This window comes from Gopherus flavomarginatus, chromosome 1, assembly GCF_025201925.1.
Source record: "Gopherus flavomarginatus isolate rGopFla2 chromosome 1, rGopFla2.mat.asm, whole genome shotgun sequence".
In the NCBI taxonomy this organism is placed as follows: Eukaryota; Metazoa; Chordata; order Testudines; family Testudinidae; genus Gopherus; species Gopherus flavomarginatus.
In genome coordinates, this window is record NC_066617.1 from 154,549,350 (window position 1) to 154,563,915 (window position 14,566).

Here is a 14,566-nt window from a genome sequence, read left to right on the forward strand (position 1 = left end):
CTTTCACAAAGACCAGGATTGCTATGTAATTGTTTAGATTATTTTAGGAGTGGTAGAGCTATTGAGCCAGCAGAACTGTTTCATGAAGAACAAGATCTTTGACCCAATTGCTGTTGCTTTTCTCAAAGATCTTGTTCTCTATAAAAACATTGTCGGTTGAGGAGCAGAGCTCTTAAATCAATTGAAAACTTTCATGGAGATCCTGCTCTTTTAACGAAATAGCAGTTTTTTTGGTCAAACATCATCTTTGACACATCAAAAATGCCTGGGAAAATGCCACAGCAAAATCCACAGGGAGTGGCTCTGCAGGCGGGAGCATGTGTCCCTGATTCTTATTTCACCAGTGACACATGTTTAATGTAAACTTTCTAAGCTGGACTTTGGGCCACTTTAAATGCTTCATGCATCTGAAATAACAGCACTACAATGTGCTTTGCTCTTGGACTGAGTTTAGAAGTCAAGACCTTGACTGTTTTGTTTTTAATGTTCAGATTACTTTCAAAACAGAACCGTCTCACCATGACCCGAAATGCTGTGTGGGCTCTATCGAACCTCTGCAGAGGGAAGAATCCTCCTCCAGAGTTTGCCAAGGTAAGAAATGTATTAAAGAAATCAAGGATTTGAGAGGTAGTGAGATGGTGTCCATAAATAAGGAAGAAAGGAAGGCATTGTTTTGTTTAGTACGAAGCAGCAGAAACATTTGGGACTTTCAAAATTTCTGTTTGAACAGACTTCTTACAAATCAGGCTTTTTTTGAGTGTGCTTAGTGCTGTTGAAATGTGCTTAGATTGACAGCTTAGGAAGTAAAGTTCTTGATTCATAGAATCAGTTCCAGTATATAGTCAGCTGCAGTGCAAGTTTCTCTCGTGTACTGCCCTTGCCAACATGTCTCACCTCTAACATGGACACCACTTCTAGAAAAGAGAGGGAGTTATTTTTCATGACTCAGTTACTCTTTGCCCTCTCTTGCTGAGACTGTGTGTGTGTGTGTGTGTGTGTGTGTGTGTGTGTGTGTGTGTGTGTGTGTGAATTAGCACCGAGATGGTGTTTTTTTGTGATGTGGACAGCTCTCTACAAGGAACTAAAATGGTACCTCCAGGTCCACCTCTTAGACAACTGATAAAAGTGGGGGTTTTGAATGGTTAGTATTTTTCAGAGAAAGATATTTTATGAAAAAATCAGTTTGAAAACTAGTCCTGCTAACCTAGTATGTGGAATGAAGACTTGCAATCTTCTGGAGATCAGAGCACCAATTATATGAGTGTTTGACACACTTCGGGAGGTGTTGGTGTTGGTGGAATGGGAAGTATTGAACAAACTGTCTGAAATCCTACCCATTATGTCTTCAATACTGTGCCATACCTATTTACACTGAGCAAAGTCTGGCATTTACTATGCACTCGTAGGAATACATGGTATGTACACAGCATGCATCTAGTTTGAACCAGGAGGAGCAATCAGTATTGGCAGGGCTTCGTAGGGCACTGCCACAAGTGATACAGGGAGGATGGTTGCTGAGTTGCTTAGTCTAACAGGAAGTTGTGGGGTTCTGCATGGATGTATTTATGACCTCTCCCTAATGCCAAACTGCTTTGAGCTCATGCCATTTTACTTATAGCATAGGTCTGAAAGTGGGTGAGACAGTTTTATACTAAGCTGGTGACTTTGCTGCTGGATAGTCCAGGACCTGACAAAACATTATGGGGCACTAGTGATAATAGCTGCAACTTATGCAGGGGCTGGAAAGCATATAACTGATTCTGAATGTCACACTGATGTTCCCAATTTCTCCTGCGGTGACATATGCTGCTACGTGTCTGATCATGTCTGCACATCTGAGGTTGAAACAGAATTCACTCCTGCTTCCCCATGTAGATTGGACACTGCATGGAAGTATTTAGGTTCTCCAAGTTTTCTAGAAAGATTACCTCCATATTCTACTGCTCAGTAGTCAAAAGCAATACTTGCTTTTAGAATACTTCTACCAGCTGTCTTGGTCCTTTGAATTCCACTGTTCATACATCTGCGTTTTCTACTTAATGTAGGTTGCACCCTGTCTGAGTGTACTGTCCTGGCTGCTCTTTGTCAATGACACAGATGTGCTAGCTGATGCCTGCTGGGCGCTGTCATATTTGTCTGATGGACCTAATGATAAAATCCAAGCTGTGATTGATGCAGGAGTGTGCAGAAGACTGGTCGAGCTGCTAATGTAAGAACTTCACTTTAAACAAATGTATTACTCACTGTTACCTTTTTACACCTTCCTCACAGCTCAGCTTTCTACAATAGTAAGGTTAGGTAGAATTCTTGCAACAGTAGGGTTAAACAGTCAGTTTCCTGGCTTGTACAGTCCCTGCTCTTCTCAAAGGCTGCTGCAGAAGAGCTATCAATAGCAAGTGGGTGAACTTGAGGGTTACAGACCAAGAGCAATTCTCAGACTTTATTGCTACTTTTCTTGTGCAATAAATTGGGGCATAGGAGAATTGAGGGGACTGGGTTTTGAAATCAACTTCAGAACGAAGGGGTTAAAAATTTAATCAACATTTTCAATCCTTGGTGCCCAAAATTAGACTTCTAAATCATGTTCAGACCCCTGAGTAAAAGTGGACTGATTTTTTCTGAAATGCAGACTCCCTGCAGCTCCCTTTGACTTTAATGGGAATTGTGGGTGATCAGCACTTGTATACATTTTGGCATTTTATTTTGTTACTTGTATATGGACTTAGGAGCCTGATATTAGGCATCCAAGTTTAAAAATTTATGCTGAAATTTTCAGAAAAACGTTTAGTCTTTCATACTGAGTATAAACAGTTTCTAGAGTATGAACAATATATTTAAAAAAGAAAGAACTTGATTTTGAAAAATAGCTTTTTAAGGTCCTGTTAAAACTGAAATTTGGTACAACAGTTTATTTTATATAGAAGTTACAAAAATGAGACTTAAACAAATTCAGTTCATACACATCTTAGTCTATTCTCTAACCTCAAGATATGACTACATTACACAATTTGTAGGGCTTTGTATTAAAGAAGGAGCAGTAAAGATATAAGAAAATAGACATCTCTTTTGCTAAAATGTACAACTGTCTGACTAAAATGGCTAGAGGATAACCTGGTAATAAACAGAACCTAATAATCACTTATTAAAAATGCAGTATGAGAGAAAATCACTGAAAAAGATGCTACTTACTGTTTTATTTTTAATGTCCGTCTTATCATTAGAGGAAACAGTACCATTTCTACTTTTTCTCAGTTTGATCTTCACTAAAATGGTACCATTGATCAATCGTAAAAATAAAAAATAGTCTGTGAAACTTCTGGAAAAATAGGTATAACTTGTTCCTTAAGAATGGATCTAAGAGTTGATAAGGTAACCTGATTTCCAGTCATGGTACATACCAAAATTGAACTGAGCCAATAGTGTGTCTTTGAAAAGGAACATGCGGGTCAGGAAAAGAAACAAAGCAAAATCACCTCCTATGGAAGCAATAGATGCATTCAATTTAAGGTATAGAATAATTAATTATAAACTGCTTTAAAAATGTTTTTGCTACAGCTCTCTTCTATTCCTAAACGTTTCTCAAATATGCATGATACATTTTCGATTGACTTCTTCATAAATAAGTATATGTGGTAGTCAGTAAAACCCTTATTTAAATACTCTAAATTATTTTCCTGACTCTTTTCTATTGAGCAGACACACAAAATGACCAGGAATAACAGCAGGCAGCTCAGCCTGTGGAAGTGTAATATTACAGTTGTTTCATTCTTTCATAGAAAGGATATTGATTTTGCATATTAGAGAATCTTATACAATTAATCTCTTAGGAATTATAAAATATTTCCTAGAATTTTCTCCATCCTATTAAGGGCCATATCACCATCCTCTAATGTTGGAATCACTAAAGAATGAGAAAAGAGATACAGAAACTTGAGAATTAATCAAACTTTATCAGAATTAACAATTTCAGGTGATTTAGATGCAGATAATTTCCTAAGGTCCCTGCCACTCCAACAGAAATTCTGTTAACAGGAGGACATTTTGCTTGCCAGAATGTGGTCCAATCAAAGATATAGTCATGAATCATTTATTTTTGTCTGTTCTGAATAATTTGTCTTGTGTTGAGGGGAAGAGGGAAATACAGTTTTGTATGAAAAAGAAATTCTAATTTACGCTCAGTGACTAGTAAAACCCCCTCTTAACAATTTAAAAAAAATTCTAAGGAACTAGTGACCAAAAATGTGTACTAAAGTTGCCCTTAGAGATTTAGATTTTGTTGTTTGTTTGTAATTAGTATATTTTGTGCATTTGGCAGCGTTTTGTGTGCAGTCAGTTTCATTGTTTCCCTTTTATAGCTAGTAAGTTGTTTTCCATGCTGTGAGTATTTCGTGAAGCAACAGATTTCATACAGAAACAAATTTCCTACAGCTTACAACACTACTGCTAATACATCCAAGAATGATGTTTACCTTTTTTGTAACAGTGTGACACTATTGACTTATATGAGTACTTTAATTACACTTTTAAAATTAACTAGATTTCAGACGGCTGATTTTCAGAGGTTCTGAGCAGCTCCTATCCATTACAACTGTGGATGTTCAGCACTTCTGAAAATCATTTCACAAGCTAATAGGGTACCTTTAAAGATTTTCACCCTAAGTTTTTGAGATACATTTACAAATTTGATTTAATAGTCTTTATCAGTTTATCTGGAAATTTCCTTTTAGTTTTGATAAAGTTGTCAAGGAAAATACTGGTACTCCTACCACAGCGAATTATTCTTCACCAAATTTATATGTATTAGATTATAACCTCTGAGAGCTGTGTTTCATCACCATATTCCTACATTGCAGTGGATTAGACAGCAATGGCCAAGAGCTGAGGTAGGATCCCAAGTCAATGAGAGAAGCCTGAGTGCTTGGTGTTCTTTGAAAACCAGGCTATTTTTTCAGGTGCCTTTAGAGTTTAGAATTAAGAGTCGAAGTTGAGGCACTTACTTTTAAAAATCATGGCCAGTGTGTTGGTGGTTGTGTTTTGTTTAAAGCCTGTGCTCTAGTTAAGTGTCAGACATGTAAAAGCTACTAGTTGCAAATCAAAATGTATTTTAGCTTGCTTCTAACTCTAAAACACAAATTCGCTAATTTCAGTCAAACTTGGCAGGAGAGTTCTCCTAGGTCTAGCAAGGTGTCAGTGGGCCCTGACTAAAGGGTGGAGGTGCAGATACTTTTGTGCTGCTTAATCTAAGTCTTTGCTTTGACTTGTAGGCACGGTGACTACAAAGTGGTATCTCCTGCCTTACGAGCAGTCGGGAACATTGTGACAGGGGATGATATCCAGACCCAGGTATAGCTTCTGCTATTACTGTCTTGTAATACCTTCTTCCTTTCTCTTAGTTAGCAGGGGTAATTTATGTAGTCACAAGCCTCAACGTTTTCCTTTTATTAAAAACTGTCATTTTTGGAGCTCAAACAGGGAACTGATTGCAGCAGAACATGTGTTTTTTCAAGCTTTCATGCAAACCTCCCTCACTGCATTCAGTCCTGACCATGCTGTTCCAATCCTGGGTTCCCATACAGGTATGCAGATGCTGGTCAGTCTTGACCTGCAGCACCTTCTAAGTATTCCTTTAGAAGTTTTAGTTCTGTCCCAAGCAAAAGCTACCTGTTATGCTGAATTTTGTGGTGATTCTATGATGTGGCCTAATGTCCTCCAAATTCTAGGTTGAAAGCACTAAATTCCTTTTTCTTTGTGGTCTGTGCCAAAGCTGAAACCCAGGTTCTTCTTCGAGTGATTGCTCATGTGTATTCCGCAGTAGGTGTGCGTGCTCGCCACGTGCACTGGTGCCGGAAGTTTTTCGCCTGGCAGTGCCCTTAGGGGGGAGCTCCACTTGCAACTCCTGGAGTGGCGCATGCCTGGTGCAGTATAAGGGGAGCTGCGTGCTCCCCCAACCCTCAGTTCCTTCTTGCCACCAGTGAAGGTGCATCGGAACTACTCAGCTCCAGCTTTGCTGCAGCTTGTCCCCAGAAGAACTGTTGTTAGTTCAGTAGTACCTGTAGCCAGTTAGCTTTTCAGTTAAGTTTAGTTAGTTAGTGAGCCTGGGCTGGGGCATGCTCCATGCCCCGGGATTTAAGTCATGCAGCTCTTGCAGGCGTTTTATGCCAAGGAGTGACCCGCACACAGACTGTCTACGCTGCTTGGGAGAAACCCATATCAGCAAAAAGTGAAACATCAAGTCATTCAAGCCCTGGACTAAAAAAGAAAGGGACATTAGACTCTGGGCCATCCTGATGGAGTCAGCGCTGGCCCCGACCCCAGCACGCCACTCTGAACTGGTACCCAGCACGGCGGTGTCGGAATGCGGAGACCCTCTGGTACCTTCCAACTAGTTGGCACCACTCCCCTTCCATGGGGCATGCCAAGAGGACCGGAAAGACTCCCTCTTCGCAATGGCACCGAGGGACGTCTGGGACAGAGGCTAGGCCCATGTCAGGTAGTCCTCTGACTCATGTTGAGCGGGATAGCCCAGTCCCTTAGGAACAGGCCTCTCCGGATGTCCAGAAGCCATCTATGCCTGAAGCCCTCCAGGCGCCTATGGACGTTATGTCCATGCCGGAGCCTGGAGCTCCGCCGATGTCGGCCCCACGCTCCAGAGGCACGCCGCCGCTGGGATTGCTGCAGTCGCTGCTGGCCTGATACTGGTCTCAGTTGAGGGAATGTTCCCAACACCACTCACCGTCCAGTGACTGTTCAGGGCTCAGTCCATATGGATCGCCCTCGACGCTGGCCAGGCTATCTGGATGGATGTCATCCGATCGGGACTCCTTGCATTGCTCATCTTCGTGGAGCGAATACTGATAGGACCGTGGCGGGCATTGCCAATGGTCCTCGTCTTGAAGGAGGTACTGCAGTCGGTCGCGGCATGGCCGTCGACGCCCTTCCTGCTCAGGCTCTTGCTCCAAGTCTCCGCCAAGGCACTGTAGTTTCGGGTGTCAATCGCTGGCACCTTGCGAGACAGTTTACCATCGGTGCTGTTCTTCCGTCTTGAGGTTGCGGTCCCATGGTTGATGTACATCCTGGCACTGCCGCCAATCCCGGTCCAAAGGCAGCAGCGGGTCATACACCATCCTGGCTTCCACTCACAGTCGCCTGTTTACAGGCCAGGCTAGCCAGCCTGATCAGCCAGCCCCACAGGTGCCTCAGCAAGTGCAGTGGCACTGAGCGTCGTGTCCGGCCCAGTGGTACCAGCGGGCACCGTGGCCCCCAGCACAGCCCCCCGTGGGGACTCACTTGGTGGCTGAGGTGTCGGAAGCACCACTGGCCTCCATCCGTAGACCGCCAAGCAAGGAGTTGGTGGGACCCATATCTTCGGTGCCGTGCCCAAAGTCCGACCAGGTGGTGGATCTTCCAGTGCCGGCTGACACCCAAAGCACTGCACCAGCCTCCTCGCCCTGTCCGAAGGAGCTGATTGCAGCCCTACCCTCCCCTGTTCACACAGGAGGACTACTGGGCCCACCAAAAGCTCTTAAAAAGGGTGGCAGGAGCCTCCACCACCAGGCAGATGTGATGGAGGAGCCCTCAGATTCCCTGTTCAATATGCTGTCCTCCTTGGCACCGATCAGGGTGGCCTTACTGCTCCGTGAAGGGGTGGCAAGAATTTCAAATGCCCAGTGGCAAACACCAGCCTCGTTGGTTCCCATCTCTAAGAAGGCGGAGCGCAAGTACTGTGTACTCACTAGGGGGCACGAAAATTTATATACCCACCCAGCGCCCAACTCCTTGAGTCGGACAACCACAGGGAGCAGCAGTGGCAGCCAGTCCTGACCCCTAAGAACAAAGACTCTCGGAGGCTGGATGCTTTTGGGAGAAATGTTTATTCGTCGTCAAGCTTCCAGCTAAGAATAGCAAACCATCAGGCTCTCCTGGGTAGCTGTGAATTTAATCTCTGGGGATTTCTCCCCAAGTTCGAGGACTCCCTCCAGGAGCGCAATAGAGAAGAGTCTAAGGCAGCGGTCTCCAAACTTTGAGGTGAAGGCCATATTAGATTTCTGAAGGGGCTTCGCGGGCCGAAGTGACTGGAAAAATTAAATATATGCAAAATCGTTAAAAAAAAAAAAGAAATATTATTTTAGGATTAGTGAGAAGTATGGTACTGATATTTTTCTGACAAGATTGTATTTAGCTGTGGTTCAAAATTAGTGTTCCCTGTCATCAAAATTGATTGTAAATGTTCATCAGACAAGGTCGATCTGTAGTTGGATTTCACATATTACATCATTGAAAATGTTTAACACACATAAGCAGTGGCAAACACTGACATTAATCCACGGACAGAGGTTTTTTACATGAGCATATTGATCACTTGGCAGGCATTTATAGAACTCTACCAGATTTCCTTCCTTATATTTGTCCTTCAGCAAGTCATTGGATTGCAGATCAATCACTTCAATTTGAAGTTCAGGTGACAGTTTTTCAAGATCTCAATGAAATAAGTTTTGGAAGATCCATATTTCTCCTGCATTCACATCAAGGTCAGAGAAACTCTCCTGAAACTGTAGTTTCAGATCAGAAATGATTTCTTGTGCAAACCTAGTTGGGAATTGTGATTCAGTTTCTTGGTGGAACTTTTCACAACATGTAAAATGAGCAAAGCAGTCTCTCATCAGTTGGGACTCGAAAAGAACTAGTTTTTGCCTAAATGATTTCACCTGGGTGTACATATCACAGATAAGCTCGTTTTCCCCTTGTAGTCTAATGTTGAAGTCATTCATGTTCTTGGTCAAGTCTACGTAAAAAGCTAATTTCCAAAGCCATTCACTGTTTGTGAGTAAAGATAAAGGTCGGGTTTTTTTATTTAAGAACATTTCTATTTCAGTTTAAAGCTAAAAAAAATCACGTCAAAATCTTTCCGCCGCTAAGCCATCGAACTGAAGTGTGGTAGGGTAAACCATGATATTCTGATTGTTTCCACCAGAAATGCTTGGAACTGACAATGGTTAAGTCCATGCAAGTGAATGAAATTCACGGTTGAAACTATGGGTTCCATAACACATGACAAATTCAAGTATTTCCTGCGCAATGCTTGCTGATGAAGAATGCAGTGAAAAATCATAGGCTTGGGACAGCCCACACTTTCGCAAGTTTTGTAGATTTGTCCAACCAAACCCTTTTTAGAACCCCACGTTTCTACCTCCATTGATTGTAATGCACTTCAGTTGTTTCCATTGCAGGTTGTATTGAGAGAGTGACTTTTCAACTTTTGAAAATCTCTTCACCTGTGGTTGTTCCATGCATACTATATACAGAAGCTAGTTGGTCCTCACTGTGCCGAACTCGGTGATCATCTCCCTGTGGTCATGGTCTGCACCAAGCAACATGTTCCAAGGGGTCCCGTTCAGGGACAGGGCCCTGTCATTGGAGCTGGTGTCCGATGCATTTGACCTGGGCTGGGGAGCCCATGTGGGGAATTTTCAGATCCAATGCCTGTTGTCACCGCACGACCTGACCCTTCACATAAATGTCAAGGAACTCAGGGTGATGTGGCTGCGTGTATGGCCTTCCGCTCACACCTGAATGGCAGGGTAGTTAGGGTTCTCACGGACAACACAGCCTCGATGTTCTATATCAACAGGCAAGGTGGGGCCTAATCCTCTGCCCTCTGCCACGAAGCCCTCAGTCTGTGGGACTTCTGTGTAGCCCACGACATCCACCTAAAAAGCCTTTCACCTGCCGGGCGCCCAAAACGTGAGGGTGGATCACTTGAGCCGGAACTTCTGCTCTCAGCACGAGTGATCTCTACACCCAGAAGTGACCCACCAGCTCTTCCAAAGGTGGGGAACTCCCCAGCTGGACCTGTTCGTGACTCGGCAGAACAGACAGTGCCCTCGGTTCTGCTCCGGGGGGGCCTAGGAAGGGACGCTATCTCTGATGCCTTTATCCTGGCCTGATCAGGCCAGCTTCTCTACACCTTTCCCCCATTCCCACTGATCAGCAGGGTCCTGGTGAAAATAAAGACTGACAAAGCCAGGGTCCTCCTCATTGCCCCAGCATGGCCTAGGCAGTACTGGTACGGGACCCTCTCGGGCCTGCCGGTGGCTCCGCCGTGGCTGTTGCTGCTCCCCCCAGACCTGCTCTCTCAAAACCAGGGCAGCCTCCTCCACCTCAACCTGGCAGCTCTTCACCTTACGGCATAGCTGCTCAGTGGCTGTGTGGCAAGGAAAGGGCATGCTCAGCACAGGTTCAGTGCGTCCTCCTCGAAAGTAGACGGCCCTCCACTTGCCGCTCCTACATGGCGAAGTGGTCTCAGTTTTCTAGGTGGGCAACAGACCAAGATGTGTCTCCACCGGCCACCCCGATTCAGCTTATCCTTGGTTACCTCCTCCACCTGAGGGCCCAGGGCCTGGCACCCTCGTCAGTCGGTGCACCTGGCGGCCATATTGGCCTTCCATCCCCCAGTGCAAGGACACACTGTGTTCTCCCATACTATGACCAGCCGGTTCCTGAAGGGTTTGGACGGGCTTTACCCATATTCTAAGCCCCTGGTCCCGCAATGGGACCTGAATCTGGTGCTGCCTCATCTTATGGGGCACCCCCCATTTGAACCATTAGCCACATGTTCCTGGTATCACCTCTCGTGAAATGTGGCCTTCCTGGTTGCTATCACATCAGCCAGGCGGGTCTCGGAGCTCAAGGCCCTGACCTCCGAGCCGCCGTATATGGGCTTTCATAAGGACAAGGTCCAGGTCCGCCCACATCCCGCATTCCTGCCGAAGGTGGTCTCTGCCTACCACATGAGTCAGGACATTTTTCTACCAGTCCTCTGCCCTAAGCCTCACACCACTAGTAACGAGTGCCGTCTCAACCCACTCAATGTGCGGCGGGCACTGGCTTTCTACCTCGAGCGAACCAAGCCATTCAGAAAGTCCTCACAATTGTTCGTCACCTTGGCTGAGTGCACAAGGGGCTAGCTGACTTCCACTCAGCAGCTTTCCAGCTGGATCACTTTGTGCATCTGCTTCTGATATGAGCTGGCGGGTGTCCCGCCGCTGCCCATTGTGAGGACATACTTGATGCGGGCACATGCCTCATTAGCTGCCTTCGTGGCCCATGTCCCTATACAGGACATTTGTAAGGCTGCCACGTGGTCTTTGGTTTACACGTTCACCTCACAGTATGTGATAGACTCCCAAACCAGGAATGATGCTGGGTTCAGCAGTGCGGTACACCATCCTGGGAACTTGTGAACTCCTACCCACCTCCAACAGATATAGCTTGCAATCACCTACTTTGGAATGCACATGAGCAATCACTCAAAGAAGAAAAAACAGTTACCTTTTCTGTAACTGGTGTTCTTCGAGGTGTGTAGCTCATGTCTGTTTCACACCCCGTCTTCCTTCCCCTCTGTTGGAGTTGTCTGGCAAGAAGGAACTGAGGGTGGGAAGAGCGCGCAGCTCCCCTTATACCCCCCTACCCGGTACTGCTAGGGGAAAAACTTCTGGCACTGGTGCACACCTACTGTGGAATAGACATGAGCAACGCATCTCGAACGCCAGTTACGGAAAAAGTAACTGTCTTTTCCTAACCCAATAATTAGTTCACTGATGACATATTATGTATGAGAATACATCATTTTGATATATCTTCAGTTTCATAACACTGAGTTCGGGTAGGAAAACCGGTTAATAGCAACCAGAAACACTGTTTCAGTTTAACAGAAGTAGTGCTTCAGACAGATGTGTGATCTTTCTAATTGTTACAGTGTGTTGTTTATAGCCCTTATCTGAGGGTTATGTTAATGTTGTTGTTTTTAACAACCAGCTTCTTTCGTATATAACTCAGTCACAGAAATCCATTCCAGGGGGAATCTTGGTGTTCACAACTGGAATCCAGGAGTCAGTTACAGTGTGGACCAGGCCTCACAGGCTGTGACAGTGAGGCAGGGAACTAGAGAGCCAAAGAAATGCAGAGCCTGTCTGTTTAAGGAGTCTCAGTGCAAAAAGAAAACCAATAAAAACAAAAAACAAAACCTCCTTCATGTTCATTAGGGTCACATTTGGATCCAGGACCTCACATTGTGTTAGATGCTGTATAAATACATATTGAACACATGGTCCCTGCACTGAATCACTTAATTTCTCTGTGCATCAGTTTGCCTGTCCATAAAATGAGGACAACATTTATTTACTTAACAAGGGGATTAATTACTATTTTGTGAAACATTCTGGGAACATCTGGTGAAAAGTGCTAGATAAATGTTGGTGGTGATCTTTTCCTTTTAGAGATTGCCTGTGTCAAATGGCTGTGTATTCCGGATACAGTCTGTCAAGGTTTCTTTCCCCACTCTGAACTTATGGGTACAAATGTGGGGACCTGCATGGACACTTCTAAGCTTAATTACTAGCTTAGATCTGGTAACACTGCCACCACCCAGAATTCCAGTGTCTGGGGCACACTTTGTCCCCTCCCTGGGTTGCCTTGAGGGACTTCACCAATTTCCTGGTGAACACAGATCCAAACCCCTTGGATCTTAAAACAAGGAGAATTTAACCATCCCCCCTCCTTTCCCCCACCAATCCCTGGTAGTCCAGATCCAATCCCCTTGGGTCTTAAAACAAGGAAAAATCAATCAGGTTCTTAAAAAGAAAGCTTTTCATTAAAGAAAGAAAAGGTAAAAATTATCTCTGTAAAATCAGAATGGAAAATGTTTTACAAGCTAATCAGATTCCTATAGACCAGTGGGGCCCCCCCTAGCCTTAGGTTCAAAGTTACAGCAAACAGAGGTAAAATCCTTCCAGCAAAAAGAAACATTTACAAGTTGAGAAAACAAACATAAGACTAACGCGCCTTGCCTGGCTAATTACTTAAAAGTTTGAAACATGAGAGACTGATTCAGAAAGATTTGGAGAGCCTGGATTGATGTCCCGTCCCTCTCAGTCCCGAGAGCGAACAGCAACAACAAAGAGCACAAACAAAAGACTTCCCTCCACCAAGATTTGAAAGTATCTTGTCCCCCTATTGGTCCTCTGGTAAGGTGTCAGCCAGGTTTACTGAGCTTCTTAAACCTTTACAGCTAAAAGAGGCATTAACCCTTAACTATCTGTTTATGACACAGTCTAAGGTGTGTGTGTGTGTCTCTCTCTCTCTCTCTCTCTCTCTCTTCAGGTAATTCTGAATTGCTCAGCTCTGCAGAGTTTATTGCACTTGCTGAGCAGCCCTAAGGAGTCTATCAAAAAGGAGGCATGTTGGACAATATCCAACATTACAGCTGGAAACAGAGCGCAGATCCAGGTAACGTACCCAGCTATGTTCCTTTAGTGATCTTTGTCCTTCAGTGTAGGAGGAATGCCCATCAGATGGCATTGCAGTTATAGTTTATATATGATCAGCCTGTATTTGTGGAAGGCTTTAACAATGCTGCCATCTCTGCTATGGAATTTGTTAGCTTAAAACATTTTAAAGGTTTTTTTTCAAATTCATACACTTGAGACGGGAGGAAAAGTTATGCCAGAAGAAAGCAAAATGCTGTTAAATGCAAGAAGACAACATTGCTACAAAAAATCTGGGAGAGAGCCCGATCAGCAAACAAACAACACAAAAACCACCAATCCCCTGTGATCTCATCCCCTCAACACCCAGTGTGGTTAGATACTCCCCCAACCGCCAAATTTTGGTTAAACACACAACGCTTCTTTACTTCACCACCTAATCTGGAAATCCACTCTGACAAATACTTGCTTAATTTCTTCTTCTCTACATTCCCTCAAAATTCATTCCAACGACCATTGTACCTTGTTTTAGCCTATCCAGCTCAACTAAAATGAAAAACAGTTTTTACCAAGATATTGAAAAGCACTGATCCTCAAGCTGAGGACTTCTCCTCCCTGACATGCCCCGTGCCCTGGGTTTTAAGTCATGCGACACTCGTAGGTGACCAGTGTCAGTGAGTGATCCGCACGCGGACTGGTTACACTGTTTTTGGGTGAAACCCATCTCAGCAATTGCTGCAAAATTTGCAAGTCGTTCAAGTCTTGGACCAAAAGAGAGAGAGACATTCAGTTTTTCCGTAACTGGTGTTCTTTGAGATGTGTTGCTCATGTCTATTCCACATCCCGCCCTCCTTCCTTCTGTTGGAGTTGTCTGGCAAGAAGGAACTGAGGGTGGCGGCGGGAGCATGCAGTGCCCCTTATACTGCACCATGGAGGCGCCACTCTAGGGGTTGCTAGGGGCGCTTCCCTACAGGTACTGCTAGGGGGAAAACTTCTGACATCGGTGCATGTAGCGAGCATGCATATCTATTGTGGAATAGATGTGAGCAACACATCTCGAAGAACACCAGTTACGGAAAAGGTAACTATCTTTTACCATGCTGTCTTCAGTGTTACAGTGTAGGAACAAATTTCATTTAAAAGCCACGTCTGCACTACAGAGGCTGCGGTGCCAAAGCCATAGCTATGCTGGTATAGAGACACACTCCCATCCCCACCCCCCAATGTAATTGCAGCATATACCAATAGAGGATAAGTCCTGCTGGCACAATAATACCACCTTCTCAAACAACATCAGCTATGGT

The 14,566-nt window shown here is 44.5% G+C and overlaps 2 protein-coding genes across 11 annotated transcripts in view; one reads left to right on the forward strand and one right to left on the reverse strand.

Moving 5' to 3' along the window:
• Window positions 1-14,566, forward strand: part of KPNA1 (karyopherin subunit alpha 1) — a 127,702-nt gene that overhangs the window by 80,719 nt on the left and 32,417 nt on the right. For 9 of the 10 annotated variants that reach the window (XM_050921251.1, XM_050921262.1, XM_050921298.1 and 6 more), the window contains 4 exons: window positions 492-591; window positions 2,046-2,209; window positions 5,265-5,343; window positions 13,159-13,284. In XM_050921251.1, the coding sequence (XP_050777208.1) occupies window positions 492-591; window positions 2,046-2,209; window positions 5,265-5,343; window positions 13,159-13,284 (469 nt within the window). The remainder of the gene's footprint in view (window positions 1-491; window positions 592-2,045; window positions 2,210-5,264; window positions 5,344-13,158; window positions 13,285-14,566) is intronic. The other variant, XM_050921281.1, reaches the window with a different exon arrangement.
• The window catches only part of FAM162A (family with sequence similarity 162 member A), a 115,885-nt gene that overhangs the window by 31,254 nt on the left and 70,065 nt on the right, over window positions 1-14,566 (reverse strand). The gene's annotated exons all lie outside the window — the stretch shown is intronic.